Source organism: Hesperophylax consimilis, chromosome 7, assembly GCF_061612785.1.
Source record: "Hesperophylax consimilis isolate HC1 chromosome 7, BYU_Hcon_1.0, whole genome shotgun sequence".
NCBI classification, from domain to species: domain Eukaryota; kingdom Metazoa; phylum Arthropoda; class Insecta; order Trichoptera; family Limnephilidae; genus Hesperophylax; species Hesperophylax consimilis.
In genome coordinates, this window is record NC_142842.1 from 3,679,913 (window position 1) to 3,697,928 (window position 18,016).

Below are 18,016 nucleotides of genomic sequence, written 5' to 3' on the forward strand. Positions count from 1 at the left end.
TCTAGGATTTCAACCCAGGCCCTCACTCAGCCTTACCGGGGTTTTGCTCTACCACTGAGCTAATTCGACCCTATCTCCTTCGGTCATTTTTAACTGTTTTTCGACTAATGCAAAAATAGTCTCACATAAAAATAAAAATGGATGTATGTATCCAAGACACTACCTTTATTGCGTTTAGTTCGAGATGAATCTTGCAATCATACATAAAGATAGCAGCCAGTAAAATATGCATTAAGAAAATGAAGATAGTGTTGGTAGTTCTTAGTCGAAGTACGATACAGGTAAATATGACCGAAGGGGATAGAGCAAAGCCCCGGCAAGGTTGAGGTCCAGGTTTCAAATCCTAGATACGACCAAATCTTTTCTGTTTCATTTATAATTTTTTTGTATTTATGAATGTAAAGGATTGTTGTTTTAGAATAGAGTTTTTTTTTTCTAAAAGAAAGACAAACATTCCCGGGTTACGAATAACCTGACAATATTTGAAAATCTCCTACTACCAACACAGTAAGCTGAAAATGTTGCTTGTGTTGTGATGGAGGACTTAGCCAGCAGAGGAATTGAACACACTACGCCTGTTTGGGACCCAAGCGCAATGTCAACTCGGCCACTACCGGTATCGAACCGATAGTTATTTAATTGACATGATGTTAAGGTTGTTGAAGATTTCGTCAGTGCTAGTTCTTACATATGCGTAGCTAATTTAGGAACTATAGCTTATTTTTAAATTAATCTTTCAATTTTTTACCTTCTCAATTCGTTATTAAAATTAATACACACTTTTGAAAAACGTGTTTAATTGAATACGGTGCGTTAACATTTCAATTCTTAAAATGATTATAGATTATTTGTACACAAGTATCTAGAGTATACTTGTATCTTTAATCGATTAAAGCATTACCTTAATATTGAATTAAAGTTATGTGGCAGATACATGACACTATAATATGTCTACTGTATCATTAACCGTGTCGCATATTATGTATGTATTTGTATTACATTTCTGTTATCCGAGCTACATAATAAGTAGTTCTGTCGGCGATGTATTGATTTTACCATCACTAATTATGATGACTGTCCCATATACGTTTCCCCATCTTTTAACCGAGGAAAATATCGGACATAAGCATAATTTTGTTTGCTTGGCAACTTGTCGATGGGGGCTGCTTGACCCATTTAGTAAAAATTTTTACACCAGTCACTGTGATGTGGCGTTAACGTATTGTTACTATTTATTGTCAGCAATTCAATCTCTTTATTACCAGGAATCAATAAATCAATACTTCTACATGGCAACATTATGTAAAGTAACATTCAATGTTTTGTTGATAGGTTTAGGTAATGCTAAAGGTCGGATCTATTTATAGATTTGCCATGTTAGATAACTACCATATGAATTCTATAATACATATTTAATAAACTGTTTTGTTATTTTTTGGAATAACTTAATGAGCAAAACCAAAAATTGTAATATTTAATTATTGAAGACAATATTAGCGATTCCTAAACTGAAATCTACTAAAAACAGAAAAATCAGAAAAAGATACGGTCACATCTAGGACTCGAACCCAGGAACCTTGCCTTGCCGGGGTGTCGCTCTACCAACTGAGCTAATGGGACCCTATCTCTTTCGGTCATATTTAACTGTATCATACTTCGAATACGAACTATCAACATTGTCTTCATTTACTCACCGCACATTTTTATTGGCCGCTATCTTTATGTATGATCGCATGATTCAACTCGAACTAAATGCAATCTAGACAGTGTCTTGGATAAATATATCTTATTTTTGTTTTTAATGTGCGACGTCTATTGACTTTTCTGGAGAAAAGTGATTGCAATCATACATAAAGATAAAAAGAAAAGTGACTTACCCATTCTATGTAATATATACCTATTCTAAAAGTACTACCAACATACATACATACATACATTCAATAATAATCTATTATCTACGTACTAATATTTGGACACGAAATGCTGCAAAAGTTGCTTTGATTAGTAACATCATAAGTTATCGAAAGGTTGAAAAAGAATGATCTTTCAGAGAATGGATCTTTTTGAGTGTCAGAATACATTATTACCATTTGTAATGGAAACATTGCTTTAGATAGCTTGAGCTGTATTTGATGACTATATCTGAATAGCCAGGTACTTATAAACCTTCCTCTTCTCCATTTCCTTTCCCTCCCCAATCCCTTCAGCCTCACACCATACCCAAATTGGGGATGCCATAGTCCCACTGGCTCTGGACAGTTGGGAGTAGTGCGGTATTCACATAAAAAATAATACTCGTTTGTTAATGTAAATCAAAATTATTTGTGTACTTACCTACTCATTTCATGCAACTTTTCAGTTTGAAAATTTAATGGTTATTTTTTTCTCACATATTTTATTAACTCTTGACAGGCCAAGATGCAAACGTCAAACAAAACGTCTGTAACCAAGTGGGTCTTTCGACGACCCCATGCATTTTTCTGTCTTATGGGCTTTTGAACTATAGAAATCTCAATTATTCAGTCAATTATTAATGGTAACTTATGTATTTGCGCAGAAATACGTAAAATACTAAATTGATATGTCAAGTATTTAAGCTAATATAAGGAGGATAGTAATTTTGGGTACTGCCTACTCCCCCACTTGGCTGCGGAATAGTCAATACAAAATAATGTTGTCATTTTTTGTGTTAGTTTGCCCGTCTATCTCTGGGACAATGTCTTGGTTCATTGTTCTGTCCTCCGAACTACTGTTCACACTAGGACAATGGGTCCGGAGCTGAGACAAAACAGTATTGTACTTTTTTTTTTTATTGTTATTAAGTTTAATTTGTAGAACTCCATTTTATTTTTTTTTATTTTTTATTTTATTTAAAAAAAAAAAAAAAAAAAAAAAAAGTATTGTACTGTCCTCGTGTGATATAAGTTGTTCCCAAAAGCAAACAAATTAGCCTTAGCGGTTAAGTAGAACCGGTCCAGTTATAAGTCTTATTAATTTAATGGGTTTGTTATTAACACACAAAGTCGAGCCATTAACAATAAATTTAATATTCATAACAATGACCTTTAATATATTTATTGTTATTTATGTAACAGTCAAAGCATGTACAGTAAGGTGGAGTGAAATTTTTTTTTTGAGAATTTCGAAATCGACATAGTTGGGAAAGATGCTCCATATATTAAAAATTACAAAAAAAATAATTAAAAAAATATATTCACAATACCTGGACATCGCCAAAGCTTTATATTTTATCATTTTCACGATTTTACCTAAGTATTTATAGCTCATATACGCGACATAAAACACACATAAAATTTGTATTTTACCATTTATTTTACAGATAATACATTCGTAGATTGTTAGAATGGCACAAATAGTGGAAATAAAAAATGTACATATATTATTTACCGCATTGAAAAACTTGAAAATTACAAAAGTTTCTATGAAGCTACTGCATTTTGGTGTTAAAAATAGGCATAAGGTGTCGTGACTCTAACCTTGTTTTTATTAATCCATCTCCCCTCAAGGGTCCACAAGCAACGGCTGAGGCTTCTGTTACAATTTTCACACGAAAATTCTTTATCAATCATTGGTAGTATGACATCCTAAATTATCGTTTGATCGGTAATGGCTTTTAAAATTGTCTCGTCACTTACAAATTTGGTAAGTGGTGGCTCGGTTATATTTTCCCACTTTATAACATCAATATAATCATCTGCTGAAAAATCAAAAACAGGCACTTTGAAGGTACGAATAAAGTCTGATTGCATTTTCATTTGCTGAGCTTTCAACATTCTTCTAAACGCCAACTCTCTTACGTATTTTCGGTTGTCGTTTAACATGGTTAACAATATATTTTCGTGATTCCCAAAAAAGCCATTACGCTGGATTACTGGTTCAATAATATCTTTTAAATCACTCGGCGAATACCGTGAAAGCACTATTGTTTCGTGTAAATGCCTTGCACTGGAAAGACATAATGGTTTGGTCTTAATGTTGAACCACATAGGTGCGTAAACTGTTAATACAAATGTCGTTAAAGTTACCATATTTTTTTATGGTTTTAGGGTAGAAATGTAAAGCCGAAGAATCCGATTCTCTGTAGTGTAGCCACCTGGATTGTACAATTTTACCGGGATTTGTTTTTGATAAATTTTCATTGCAGAATCCGGAGTCAATAGTTTTACACATTTTCAGTAGATACAGCTGATCTGTACTTAAATCCTGTGTATTTGTCATACTTGGTAATGAACATTGAATGATTTTAAATATCACGACAGGAAGTTGTTCACACTTATTTAAAGATTTACCAATAATTCCAGTGAAACTTTGCGGTCCAGTCGTGGTTCCGTCGATGTTCTCAAAGAGATGTCGCAAAATGAGTTCGTTTGCTTGTAATTGACAGACAATCCACTGTAAAGGCCGTTTGAGATGTGATTCAAGGCACCAAATAACACCTCCTTTGTACCCCGTATTAACTGCAGTTCCGTCGCATCCAATTGCAACATTTTTTTACAAAGCAATATCTTTCGAAGACAGTAATGAAATAATTCCATTACTTATTGCTTCAGATTTTCCGGTTTTTAATGAAATGTGTCCCATGTACTCGCTACCTGGTTCTTTTACTAAACTAACGTGTTCTTCAGTTAATATTTTTCACCGGTTGTCCTCCATGCTTAAAGTTTTGTCCTTCCGTCCGTCGAAGTATAAACCAAATTGATTGGAATCGATTACTAACGGCTTACTAGTAAGGGCAGTTCTTTTCTTCATTCGAGCTCGACGAATTTTACTCCTATCCACAACGCGAGATGTATCGTTCTGTGAAATTAAGCCAACATCTTGTAATACAGCGAAAACAATTGCAGCTCCTGCTGGATCAGAAATACAATATCTGTCTAGTGTTCTGGCCACAACAGGGAAGTCTTTCACCTCATGGTGAGAATTATTTGGTTGTGCTTCACTTTGCATTATTTCTTGAGGAATTGAAGACGAAGCACATTTTTTTGAGAGTCTAAAGTTTAAACTACGAGAAGGAATAGCGTCAGTACCCCGATCTACTAGATAATGTCTAGCGAATCGCAAACTTCGCCAAGATGATACGCGATACACTTCACTCTGTTTGATACGCGTTTGGGGTAGAAGGATTCGTTGTTGTGTGGGAATATTTTAACTGTTCCTACAGTCCTACTTTATAATTATATTATAAAATAATAATGTAATTATATCATAGGTAATAATTAAACACTCAATTTTTTTTTTTACATATTTATAAGCATTTTTAAGAATCGGGAGAACATTATTGGTGTTTTTAGTGTTTTTATCAAAAATTCAAAGTGGTGGCGATGTCGTAATTATAAATAAATATTTTTTATATTTTTTATTTAAGATAAGTACATAACGGAGCACCAATCCCGCGTATGTCGAATTCTGTATTACGAAAAAAAAAATTCTCCATACTAGACCGCTCCACCTTAATGTACAGCTGTTCAAGTTAACTGGCCTGTTTAAATTCTTACCAGTCTTGATTAGCTTGAAGGTTTTCTTATTGTTCGTTTTAATTTTAAACCTAGTTTCTAAGATGCTTTATGTTTTCAATCATTATAACTACATACATTTCTCAAGTTAGTAAATAGATTTGAGTGAAGATGGATTTACTTTAGTGAAAATTAATGCCTAATTTGCTTTTAGAATGTCCCCAGAATTTCTTGTTATAACAGAGATAGTGATTCTATAAACATTATTGTATAAGAACTGAATGATATATACAGCGTGTATCGGCACTAACCCGACAAACTTTAACCAGCTATTCCTTAGCACATTTGGAGTAAAAAATGTTATTGGCACTTTGCTGTCCGGTAACATTTTTTTTTCAATTAAAAACAAAAAAATTAAAAATTTCCACACTACATCACTGTCATTGGCATTGCTTTTCGTGTTCAACAGCTGTTATAAGCAAGTTTGTCGAAAAGCGTCTTCGCTCTTTCGCACACACTAAATAATAATAGTTAAAATGAGACGAATGGTGCCGTGCCATTTCGTTGTGATTGTGAAAGCGCGCCAATATAGGTACACACGTACATTATTCAATAGAATTCGAATAAAATATTGCCAGATGGGTTTTCAAACTTTGACAAAGGATAAAACAGTGGTGACATGTGGTGAAAATATGCATAATGATTTTTTATTAAAAAAAAACGTTACCGGACAGCAAAGTGCACATAAGATTTTTTACTCCAAATATGCTAAGGAATAGCTGGTTAAAGTTTGTCGGGTACGTGCCGATACAGCCTGTATACAAATATATTTTTTTCATTAGCTCCGCACAGGAGGCCCTGAGGTAAATAATTTCCCTCAGAGCCTATGTCATCTTTAAGGATGTTGTGGAGAGGGTCTTTTAAGGAAATGAAGGAGAGGAGGTTCTGCAAAAAAGAAAACAGTATAAGGGGTATCTGTGTGTCACTGTCCAGTCTCCCTCAACCGACCTATTTGATGGGCAGATTCACCCGCTGCTAAGACCCGGATAATGGATCTGATAGTATACCGGCAATCGCGTTGTAACATCACCAATTCAGTCCTTTTTACAATGGCACGCAAATAGCTGGCTGTGTAAAAACTTAACTACATGGCCCAAATCGGGTAAACAAAAGTTCAAGCTTGTTTCAAAAATTTAATATTTTGTTACACTATTCAGTTAGACACTTTTACAAATGTGTTATAATTTACCCACCTCACTCAATTTTAGCGTCGCTACGCCGGGCGATTCGTTTAAGAATGAACATTCAGATCATGCGCGGAAAAGTTCCACAATGGACAGCGCTTGCAAACCTTTGCCTTACTTTAGCGAACTTTAATTTTCTGCGCATAGTCTGGTTATTTCAATTTGTGCTCTTCGGTGGTCAATGTACGACTGATGTCATGGTTTATTCAAAGCATTTTCGAACCTTCCTGGTGCCAAAAATATGGTCAGGTGGATATCTATGGTTAGGTTAGATTATGGGATGGAATATGGTTAGGAAACAGTTCGCAAAAACCCACAAGTACCAAATTTTTTTTTATTTTTCAACAGATCAAAGTCATTATCTGTGTCCAGGCAACCGTGCGTATGCGTAATGAACTAGACAAGTGCGAACAAGTATCAAGCTATAGTTGAATATTTTTTGAATGGCCCGAATACTCAACGAATTTGTTTTGCGCTTTTGACTGTAAAGTTATTTATTTGCTAGTTAAGAACTACTTTGTGCGTTGTCTAAGCCAAACAATTGATGTTTGATTTTGAAATGTGACGGGGACTACGAAATTAGGGTTTGGTTATTTTATGTCTTTTGCGTTTTATTATTGTCAACGATTTTTTATAACCAAAAACCTGTGAGTTCAATTTTCACGCTTTCTGCAAGTTTTAACAAAAAGACTGACCGGTTAGTAGCCGAATGGACAAATGTGTAGGGTTCCCACTCAGGTGTCACAGGTTCGAACCTCTGCTAGCTAAGTTCTCTGTCATTGCAGAAGTAACATTTTGCACTTATAATGATGGTATTAGAAGGAATTTAATTATTGTCAGATTATTCATATCGCGGGAATTTTTGTCTTTTTAATTTATTTATTTGGAAAAACCAACAGATTTTTTACATCTTTAAATAATCAACTTATAAATAATACAAATAATATCTAATGATACGTTTTCACTAACACATAAAATTATAATGACAAACTAAGGGTCCAGAATCCGTGGGCAAAAAATATTAACAATTTTTTTTTTCTTATTTTTTACTGAGCGTAACAAAGTCCTGTTTTAACTCGACTGTTTTGTATTTAGTCTGTCTGTAAAAAAATTTTTTTTGAGTGAATGTGAAATCGTCCATTGTAATTGAACATTCTTATTAGCATTTTTTAATATTATGGTACCTACCTGCCTGAAGAAAGTTTGAAAAAAAAATTGTCAATGCGATTGTACAAATTGTACACATAAAATGTTTATGGTTTATTATTAAATAGGTAAGTATTTCATTACTTATATTATTATAAAGTAAATTAAACTAAAACATAATATAATGCCATATGAAATTATCCTGAATTTTAATAGTTCGACTGCAGTAATAATTTTTTGTCTATAAACCAAGGTATAAAACTATGGCTCGATGCACGACAATAGCGACTGAAACCATTAAAGGCAACTCTAAATTTTATTAGTCACTATGCAAGGAAAATCACAGCGGTAAGGCAAAGCTGGCTAAGTCAACAAAAAAATGCATTAACCTATTCGAGTGTGTAGATTAGCGAGTTACTAAGTGTGTCGCTTAAATGATGATATCGCGTGGATGATACTCTTAGTATCGCCCCGGCGAAAGACCGCCATTCAAAATTGAAACATTGTTTGAAATGACTTTAGACGTGTTTGGTGACCAGATCTGAATAGCTAGTTACTTACCAACCTTTCTCTTGCCCATCACCATCTTCTGCCCACACCCTTCAGTCTCACAACATACCACAATTGGGGATGCCGTAGTCCCACTTGCTTTGGAAATTTGGGTCTCTTGTGTTGTATTCACATTTAAAAAAATATTGTGGTCAAGATATGCGTGTTCTTCTTTGTTTTGGCGAGGGTTCCAAACCAACCAACCAACATTTTTATCTTTTACAACAAACTAACAATGAATAATTCTGCACAATCCTTGAGTGGTTTTTTTTATTATAGTTTTTATCATGTTTCTTTCCACACGATTTTATCCGCTTTTTCAAAATCATTTGTTCACATTTTTAATATTGCCGCATGCCTCACGTTTTTTTTAACGTGTTAATGAAAACATAACCTTGAACGCCAATCAATTAATGATCCACGTTTTTCCAATACAGACTGATGTAAAAAATTGTGAACTTTACCAAGGTAAATAAAATAGAATTCTACAACCATTACAAATAATACTTCCAGTAGCGCCTCAGTGAAAGACCACTATTAAAAGTTGAAACAATGCTTGAGTGGAAGATACTCTCAGTATCGCCCTGGTGTAAGACCACCATTCAGAATTGAAACTTTGCTTGAAATGGCTTTGGCCGTGTTTGGTGACCAGATCTGAATAGCCAGATACTTCCTCACCTTCCTCTTCCCCATCTCCTTTCCCTCCTGACTACCTTCAGCCTCACAATATACCCCAATTGGGGATGCCATAGTCTCACTGGCTTTAGACGGTTGTCCGGTTTCACATTAAAAAAAGCTGTCATAGGCGACCAGATCTGAATAGCCGGGTACTTCCTAACCTTCCTCTTCCTCATCTCCATCTCCTTCCCTTATCTGCTCCCTTCAACCTCACAATATACCCCAATTGGGAATGCCATAGTCTCACTGGCTTCAGACGGTTTCACAAACAAAAAAGCTGTATTGGGTGACTAAATCTGAATAGCCGGGTACTTCCTAACCTTCCTCCTTCTCATCCCCATCTCCTTCCCTTATCTGCTCCCTTCAGCTTCATAAGATACCCCAATTGGGCATGCTATAGTCTCACTGGCTCTTAACAGTTGGGAACCTTGTGAGGTTTCACAAAAAAAAATGCAAAAAAATAAATATATATATATATATAATTGTGATTTTCGCAATGAATAAAAACAAATAAGTGTTAATTGCAATGTTTATAGTTTTTTACAGCTGTTTGTGCGAACTTACTAAAAAATAATAACATCATCACTTGCCATAGAAAAAATCATGACTTTTAGTTCCTTGAATTGATTCAATACATTTTTTCAAGGTTATTTTTTACATTACACTGACCATCTTAATTTCTTCCATCTCTGAGGGTTTTTATACAAATTACTTGGAAATAGATTTTTCCTTTCAAGGCCATCTTCATTTTGTGACCTCAAACCATGAATATTTATTTGTTATATTGTAAAAATAAAGTTTTATTAAAAAAAATGCACAAAGCTAAGGAAGGGAGAGTTTTGAGGTAGAAGAAAGTTGAGAGGGAATGGAGATGGTGAAGACGAAGGTTGGAAGGTATCTGGTTATAGATTTTAAGCTTAATCTTCAAGCCTCGGAAGGATATTACTAGCCACAAACATCATAGACCGGGGCGTATACATTATAGAAGTATTTTTTATCTTTTTTTCTATAATGCATATGTGACTTGTTCGTCATTGGAAAGATAAATAATTATTCTTCTCAGTTTGTCTCAAATATTTATACAGAATAAAATACAAAAAATTGTCAATATGTATGATTACAGATTTACGGGATTTTTTCATTGACGGTCAAAATTTGTTTTATTTTTTTATTTTAATAAACGACATAAAAAGTGACAGTTTCTTACTAATTTCCTACACAAAAGGAACATATTTTCTAAATATCGAATTCTTTCAAAATTATGCGTTTCAAGTCAAATTGTTCCGGTAAGTTTTTTTGTTAACATTTTTATATTTATGATTAAAATAATTATTTAGAAATATCAATGTTTATTTCAAATACAAACATTTCAAATATAATATTATTTACTTTTTAAAATATTTATTTTTTCGACAACTTAAAAAATAAGAAATATGTGGAACATTTTAGAAATCTCGGAGCATTCAGAAATTCCATGAAATTTCACCATGACTTGTAGGCAATTTTTTTTAAAACCTGAAGGGTTAACATTACTAAAATTGGATATCTGTCCAATACCTGATATACCATATCCTACCAGTTCAGTCCAGACTTTAAAAGAATCTGTATATGAATGAAATAGTTGTATCTAGAAATTTCCCATCAATCCAAGTAATAAATTGAGTTGTCATGTTATCTTGTTGCATAATAATATTTATATAATGATGGTATGTAAATTTAAATTGACTGTTTGTGCAAATGCTGGTCTGTTCAAACAAAGGAAGTGACTGACGTAAAGTCAATTTATTTCATGATTCCAATGAGGAACATACCTCTGTGGGATGTGTTACATTGTCCATTCGAAATTTTTTTATTTTTTGCAACCTTTTAAATAAATCTATTTGAATTTTTCTTTTGTTTTCTGTAATGAATGAATGCAAATCTTGGAAGCGGAAATTAACCCACTTTCCGACATCTGATGGAGCTGAAACTCGTTGTCGAAGACAATGCATTCTATCAACTTTTGGTGTCAATCACGCATACACGCGGACATATACGCATTTCTCTGAAATTGGATGACATCACAGCAGTTAATATACGCAATAAATGTCAGTCATAGTTGAATTGTTTTAAGATATTTGAAAATATGTAGATTAATTTTTTTTTTAATGTGAAACCGCACAAGAGTCCCAACTGCTCCCGTACATCTGGAGCCAGTGAGACTGGCATCCCCAATCGGGGTATGTTGTGAGACTGAAGGTAGCGGGGAGGGGAAGGAGATGGGGAAGGGAAAGGTGGGGGAGTACCTGGCTATTCAGATCTGGTCACCAAACACTTCCAAAGCCATTTCAATTAAAGTTTCAATTCTGAATGATGGTTTTACACCAGGGATACCCAGAGTATCTTCCACTTTGAAAAGTGCTACAAATATATGATATTTTGTTTTAAATGAGTGAAATAACACAAATTAATCAAATAAAATTTACTTGCACATGCGGGGATTTGAACCCGTGACTTTCAGCTTGCTAGTCGAGAGCCTTCATGATGTATTATAGTAAAAAAATGTATTATTTATTGGTTGATTTTTTGTTACTCTCCAGGAACATGCCAATGTAAAAAAATCATCTCACTCATCCTCATTTAATCTCCAATTAGTGAAAGCCGCGAATTGCAAAGCATACATACAAAATATGCTCTTTCTATCGATATCGATCTTTTGTAAAATTTTCATATTTTGGTTTAAATTTAAGGTATAATGGTTTTATTTGCGAGGAAACTCCATTTTGTAAACTTATTCAAGCAAAAAACGTGACGGAACGAAACAAACAGGATTACAAATGCGACAGTCGCCAAAATTACAGAGGACTAAGCAAAATGTCCTAAAACAATAATAATGAATCCTGGTGACTGGTAAAGTGTTCAGCAAGAGCAAGCAGGATGGCGGTCCAGTAACTGAGTGTTTAAGAGTAAGATAACCCAACCCGTCAGTTTACAAAGCTTGGCTCCCGAGTCTAGGCACGCTGCGGACTACCAAATTTGACATACAAATACCGGCAAATTGTAGAGCTTGATTTTGTGCTTTCAACGTGTAAAAATAATGGCCGATTATAGTAGTTGTCAGTGAATTATTAAGATAGTAATGTATGTGTTTACTTACTTTAAATTATTGTTATGAATGTATTTTATTACGGCGACTCTTTTTGAAATGTAGTTTTTTTCTTCACTTGAAATCATTCGCTTTCATTTTGCTATTGAGGGATTAACCTCAAACCTTTATAAAGACATGATTTTAGGCATTATATTGACTGTTCCAAGCCAAAAGGGTGTGAAATTATAAATCGATTCTGTTGTTTCACCGGTTTTCTCACAAACTCTCTTATTAAATAAAACTCCGGCTCAACAAAACACATAGGTTGACAATGTGTTCTGATGTCTTAATTGGCAGGCGGTTGGAATAATCTGGACCCCGACCTTGAGGTTTCCACCTTATTTATTATACACTCGGTCTCTACAATACTCGTCAGTTAAACGCCATCTATGGGTAACCTAGTAGACTAATGTCTTCTGTCATCTATGGGTGAGCTCTTACACTAATATCAAGGATATTACATATTCCTTTGAGGAATGCAAAAAAAGTAAAAATATTTTATTTATAAATTCTTTTTTTAAGTTTTTTTAATATTAAAAAAATTAAACTGTCATGTATTATATGTTACGTACTTATATATTATACTATGTATTGTTAAATTCTCCAACTCTAACTAACTTTAGAATTAAAGTCCCAGCTCTGCCATATTTTTTTTTCGAAATCCTGTGATATGAATAATAATAGTGTTGGATTCTATGCAGTTATATTATCTTAGCTCAAACATATGGATCCAGTAGTAATATGATCATTGCTGGTTATTTAAGAGCAATTACTGGAATCATGATTGTTTTCAATTTCTGCCTTTTCTTCTGCTTTTAGGTTAAGTGGGATGGTCAATTATGACTTCCTGCTGATGTTGATAATAGTACATCAAAATAATTTTCTTAGAATTACAATATGAGTGGCATCAATTATTTTGCCCATATTTATCGGCATGGAAAATCCCATTAACCCCTTCACCGCTAAGCGCACAAACATGTACATTAATTTTACTAGAAAATATATGAATGTCATAAAAAGTGCAGTGTATAACCGTTATCCTACAAACATCAGGAGAGTGGTGAAAAGGTTAAAGAAGATTTTATAATTATTCTACACTTTTTTGTATTACTTGAGTAAATAAATAAATGAGAGATTATGTTTGAACAAGATTGGCTGCCATCTTGGGTGTCAGTGTCTATTGTTTGACATGGTTAATTTTGCACATGGCTGAAGTAAGAACTAACTAATTGCTTTTCAAATTTAGAAATTTACATTAATAACACCACCGACTGCAAAATTAACCGTCAAGGAACTAGAAAAAAAATGGGTGTCAAAATGTTATGTGAGGATTCAAATAAGCTATTCAGCTTTCACAGACATAAAAAAAAAACTTCTTAAGAGTGAAAACTTTTTATGTGGGAACCTTGTAAGGGGGTTTTACTGTGTTTTATTGACATAATTTTGAAATTAATATTTATGTTTTCTTTTTCTCCCAAGGCTCTGCGTTTGTCAGCGTTTGCATGCGCCAGTATGACGATGCTGTCAGTATCACCGTGGCAATCATCATCGTGGTCACGGTGGCCTTTGTCCAGGAGTACCGCTCCGAGAAGTCGCTGGAAGAACTGACTAAGCTGGTGCCACCAACATGCCACTGGTGAGCATTGTATACAAAAATTATACAGGGTGTCCGGAAACTCGTAGTACAAGCGGGAAACTGGTGAATCTACATCACATTTGGAGTCGATTTTGTAGTATATATTTTTTTTATTTGAGCTTTCGTTATCGAGTAAATCGAGTTTGAAGTTGATTTTTTTTTTTTTTTTTTTTTTAATCAAATTCTTATAAATTATTACTGAAGATCAAAGTACCCAACTAATTAAAACTATTTGAAAGTAAAACAAATGAAGAAACTCGGATTTGAAGCATTATTTTGAAATCACCCTTCATTTAACCCGGTGTAATCATAAAATATTTCTGCTCTGCAGGGTTAAAACATCTGTTATTCAACCCTAAACACCAGAAAAAACTTTAACCCTAAAATAGCCGAAAAATATTTTTTTTTGGTTTTTTTTTTTTTTTTTGAAAATGCTCAAATCAAAAAACTTTATGTTTTTTTGGGTTCCCCATGTGGTGTAGATTCTCCAGTTTCCCGCTTGTACTACGAGTTTCCGGACACCGTGTATATATGGTGAAACTCTCTTATAACGTTTTCCAAAGGATTGGAATAAAAACTTTTTAAAAAGACTATATAGTTTTCACTGTATATCATCGTCAAGAATGGGGCTATTGCTTAAACCTTAATTGAGACAGCAGGATTTGTTGGTGTAAGCCTACCGCTGATAGATTTGTTGTAATCAATTTTAAAACCTTTCTTAAATAGATGCATTGTAAAAAAATTTTTCTGTACCTTACTGCATAAATATGTTGAGAACTTTTATTAAATTGGTCCAAAATTTTAACAGTGAACAATGTCAATCGTCTCATATCCATTTACAGATTTTCAAACATAAATAACCCATATGTATGTACCTTATTTCACGAATATGTTGAGAACCTGTATTTAATTTGAACTGCGAACAGTGTTAATTAAGTCAACATTCATCCATTTACGGATTTTCCACTAATCCAATTTCCACTCGTGGAGTTGAGTTGGAAAATGGCATTTTGTTGTAACTGATTATTTCACATCCTGTCCGCGGCATTAACACAAAATCCAATTATTGCTAACACCTGTTAATGAAATTTTACCGATAAGAGTATATGGAATTTTTGGGATTGAGATAAAGATATTGTCGTTACTCATAATATCGATGGCATAATGCAAAAATATGAAAAATTCCTTTTTAATACAATGGTTTAACCCTTTTGCAACCGGCATCCCAACTGTAATGGGCCACGCCAGTAAAGCTCTTAATCATAATCCCCTAGGGCTGGGTGACTTACTGGTTAAAACATGTGCACATGACGGTACCCTACATAAGCAGCTCCCGATCGTCCCTGCTTCGATAGATATCGGTTCCGTTCCCAAAAACATATATTTTTTTTTTCAGGAGTTTTTCAAAGACAAACTCACTCTCGTATGAAGACGGTTGTTAAGGGTTAATTAAATTTCACTTGAAACATTGATTACTAATTAAATCGGAGATGTGTTTGAACCGATTTTTTTCCCCTTTCTTTGCCGGATTGGGGATCTATTTCATTGACAAAACGGCCTCCAGGCATCCATTTCTTGCACTACTTCATTTTTAATATCAAACGTGAAAAATGCTGTCAAAAACGCTAACCACATCTTTATCAAATTGTTACGATAGCGACCAGAAATATGAATTATTCATTTTGGCTATTTTTAGGATTTTATTAATGGCATCCAGTATAAATATTTGAGACAAACTGGAAAGAATTATTATTTCTCTTCGTAACGCCAAAAATACTACATATTTCCGCATGATAGAAAAAAAGATAAAAATACTTTTATAAAATATGGACGCCCGGTCATATACGACCCTCAAACGCTGGAGAAATTAAATATTTTGTGTGAATCCATTTTTGTGTCCACCATATTAATATATTATAAACCGAATGAAATCTTATTTATCCAATTCTAACACAATTTATTACATCTTATATCCAACTATAAATATTAAAATCAGCAACAACTCAATAATTATAGCTAACAAATTGCAATACCAACCCATCAACCAACGGAAGATAAATATACGTGCAATTTTGTAGATTTATCAGTGTATACATATCGTCGTTGCGCCGATAATACCTTTTAACTTCCCAAGGGCCAAAAGTACCCATTGGATACAAAAAATTTGTATTCGTTGAGCGCTGGTATATCAAAACAATACTTTCTGTTTGTGAGATTTTTAGGCTTTGCAAACTACAAAGCCGGGGTACCGCGGTCGTGTCCGAAACCCCCTTCAAAATAAATTTTGTGTGATACAAAGCAAACGTCAGACATGATAGTGTTTACTTCCTTTGTACAGACATTAACGGCACATTGCATGGCAAAAAGAAAGATAGGATATAGTTCGAGGACAAAATTTAAAGTGACCCACGGTTGGTATATGCAATAGCTTCTCATTTGGACGCTAGATGGCACTGGAACACGCTATTACTATTACACGAATCCGTACTAATATTTTAAGCGTAATTAATAATCGGGTAGTTTGATAAATCCATTTTTTTTAAATTTAATAATATTGCATCATATTTTTGGGAGGTCATTTACCAAAAGACCCCCATAGCAGAGCCGCCACTGCATGACAACATAATTCTGAAACAAGATGATCTTTTCTCTGAAGCCGTGTATTCATTTACAAGAACGGCAGCAAACTGTTTGTTGTTTGCACAGAGGGAGTTGACATTACAATTGTCATTATAATTGATCCCTTATGCGGAAAAACAGCGTTATGTGAAAAAGTGTGCTCTGAGATATGAGACTGGCTGTTAAACATTTCATTTGACTGTAGGGAGCATATACATATTGCAAGTCAAATAAATGTGTATGTTATAAGGTATTTAGATTAATAGACAACACGTTTTATGTATTTTAATCAATTTATTAATAATTTTTTAGTACAACGAACGTAGAAGTAAAAAAGAAAAGTAATGTCATTTTTCCATAAATCAACATTAATTTGCGATTTCTTAACATTGTGTTTCGGTTTCTTCAGTGTTTTGCACAAAAAAGTGTTATTTCGATAACGCTGTTTTACCACATAAGGGGAAATTTATATCTATATTTTTGACATATCTATATATCTACATTTATAAGTATAATTGTAAGTGTAATTAACTAATCAGTTTATTATAATTTCCACAGTTTGAGGGATGGAAAACTGGAGACCTTCCTAGCCCGCAATCTGGTTCCTGGCGACATAGTCTACCTCAACATAGGGGACAGAGTGCCGGCGGACATCCGGCTCTTCGACACCATTGACCTGGCCATCGACGAGTCCTCCTTTACCGGCGAGACGGAGCCGGCGCAGAAGTCCACCACACCCATGTTCAAGTCTACCAATAACGGACACTCCAGCAAGAAGAACATTGCTTTCATGGGCACGCTGGTGCGCTGCGGCAATGGAAAGGTTAGATCATGATCAATTATACTCCCACCATGAAATATGAAATTGATTGTGCAATGGTGGCTTACAGAACGTTGAACCCACTACGTCTTTGTGCGAACCAGTTGACTGGCCATTGTTTCAGTTTCGACCAAAAAATAACCGAAAGTTTGGCTCGGCTTAAACCTGCGCTTGTCATATGAAGGATCACGTTCGGCTTTACTCGGTGTGAACGCCTCTAGAATAATTTAAATATTATTTTAACCCTTCAGGCTTTTGAATAAATAACATTCGTAATGATGGTGAAATTTCTTGTGGAATTTCAGAATGCTTCCAAGGTATTTTAAATGTGCTATATATATTTCTTATTTTCGAAGTTGTGGTAAAAACAAATACTATTTTAAAAAGTATACCAAATTATCTTTCAGATGTTTATATTTGAAATAAACATTGATATTTCTAAATAATAAAATTTAATTTGAAAACAAAATGTAAAAATGTTAGCAAAAAAACTTACTGAAACATTTTGACTCGAAAAGTCCATAAATTTGAATGAATTCGTTGATCAAAGAAAACTCATTCCTTTTGTGTAGAGAATTAGTAAGAAAACCGTTACTTCACTTTTTATGCTGTTTATACACTAAAAAATATAAATAACTTTTTGACTTTCAAGTGTCAATGAAAAAATCCCGCCAATTTGTAATCACACGCTTCGTTATGTTTTAGGATTTTATCCATGAAATA

General features: G+C 33.9%; 1 protein-coding gene across 2 annotated transcripts in view; it reads left to right on the forward strand.

Annotated features, from left to right (window-relative positions):
• Positions 1-18,016, forward strand: part of SPoCk (secretory pathway calcium atpase) — a 68,867-nt gene that overhangs the window by 16,991 nt on the left and 33,860 nt on the right. For both annotated transcript variants that reach the window (XM_089633638.1, XM_089633636.1), the window contains exons 3-4: positions 13,698-13,854; positions 17,032-17,296. In XM_089633638.1, coding sequence (XP_089489764.1) covers positions 13,698-13,854; positions 17,032-17,296 — 422 coding nt within the window. The remainder of the gene's footprint in view (positions 1-13,697; positions 13,855-17,031; positions 17,297-18,016) is intronic.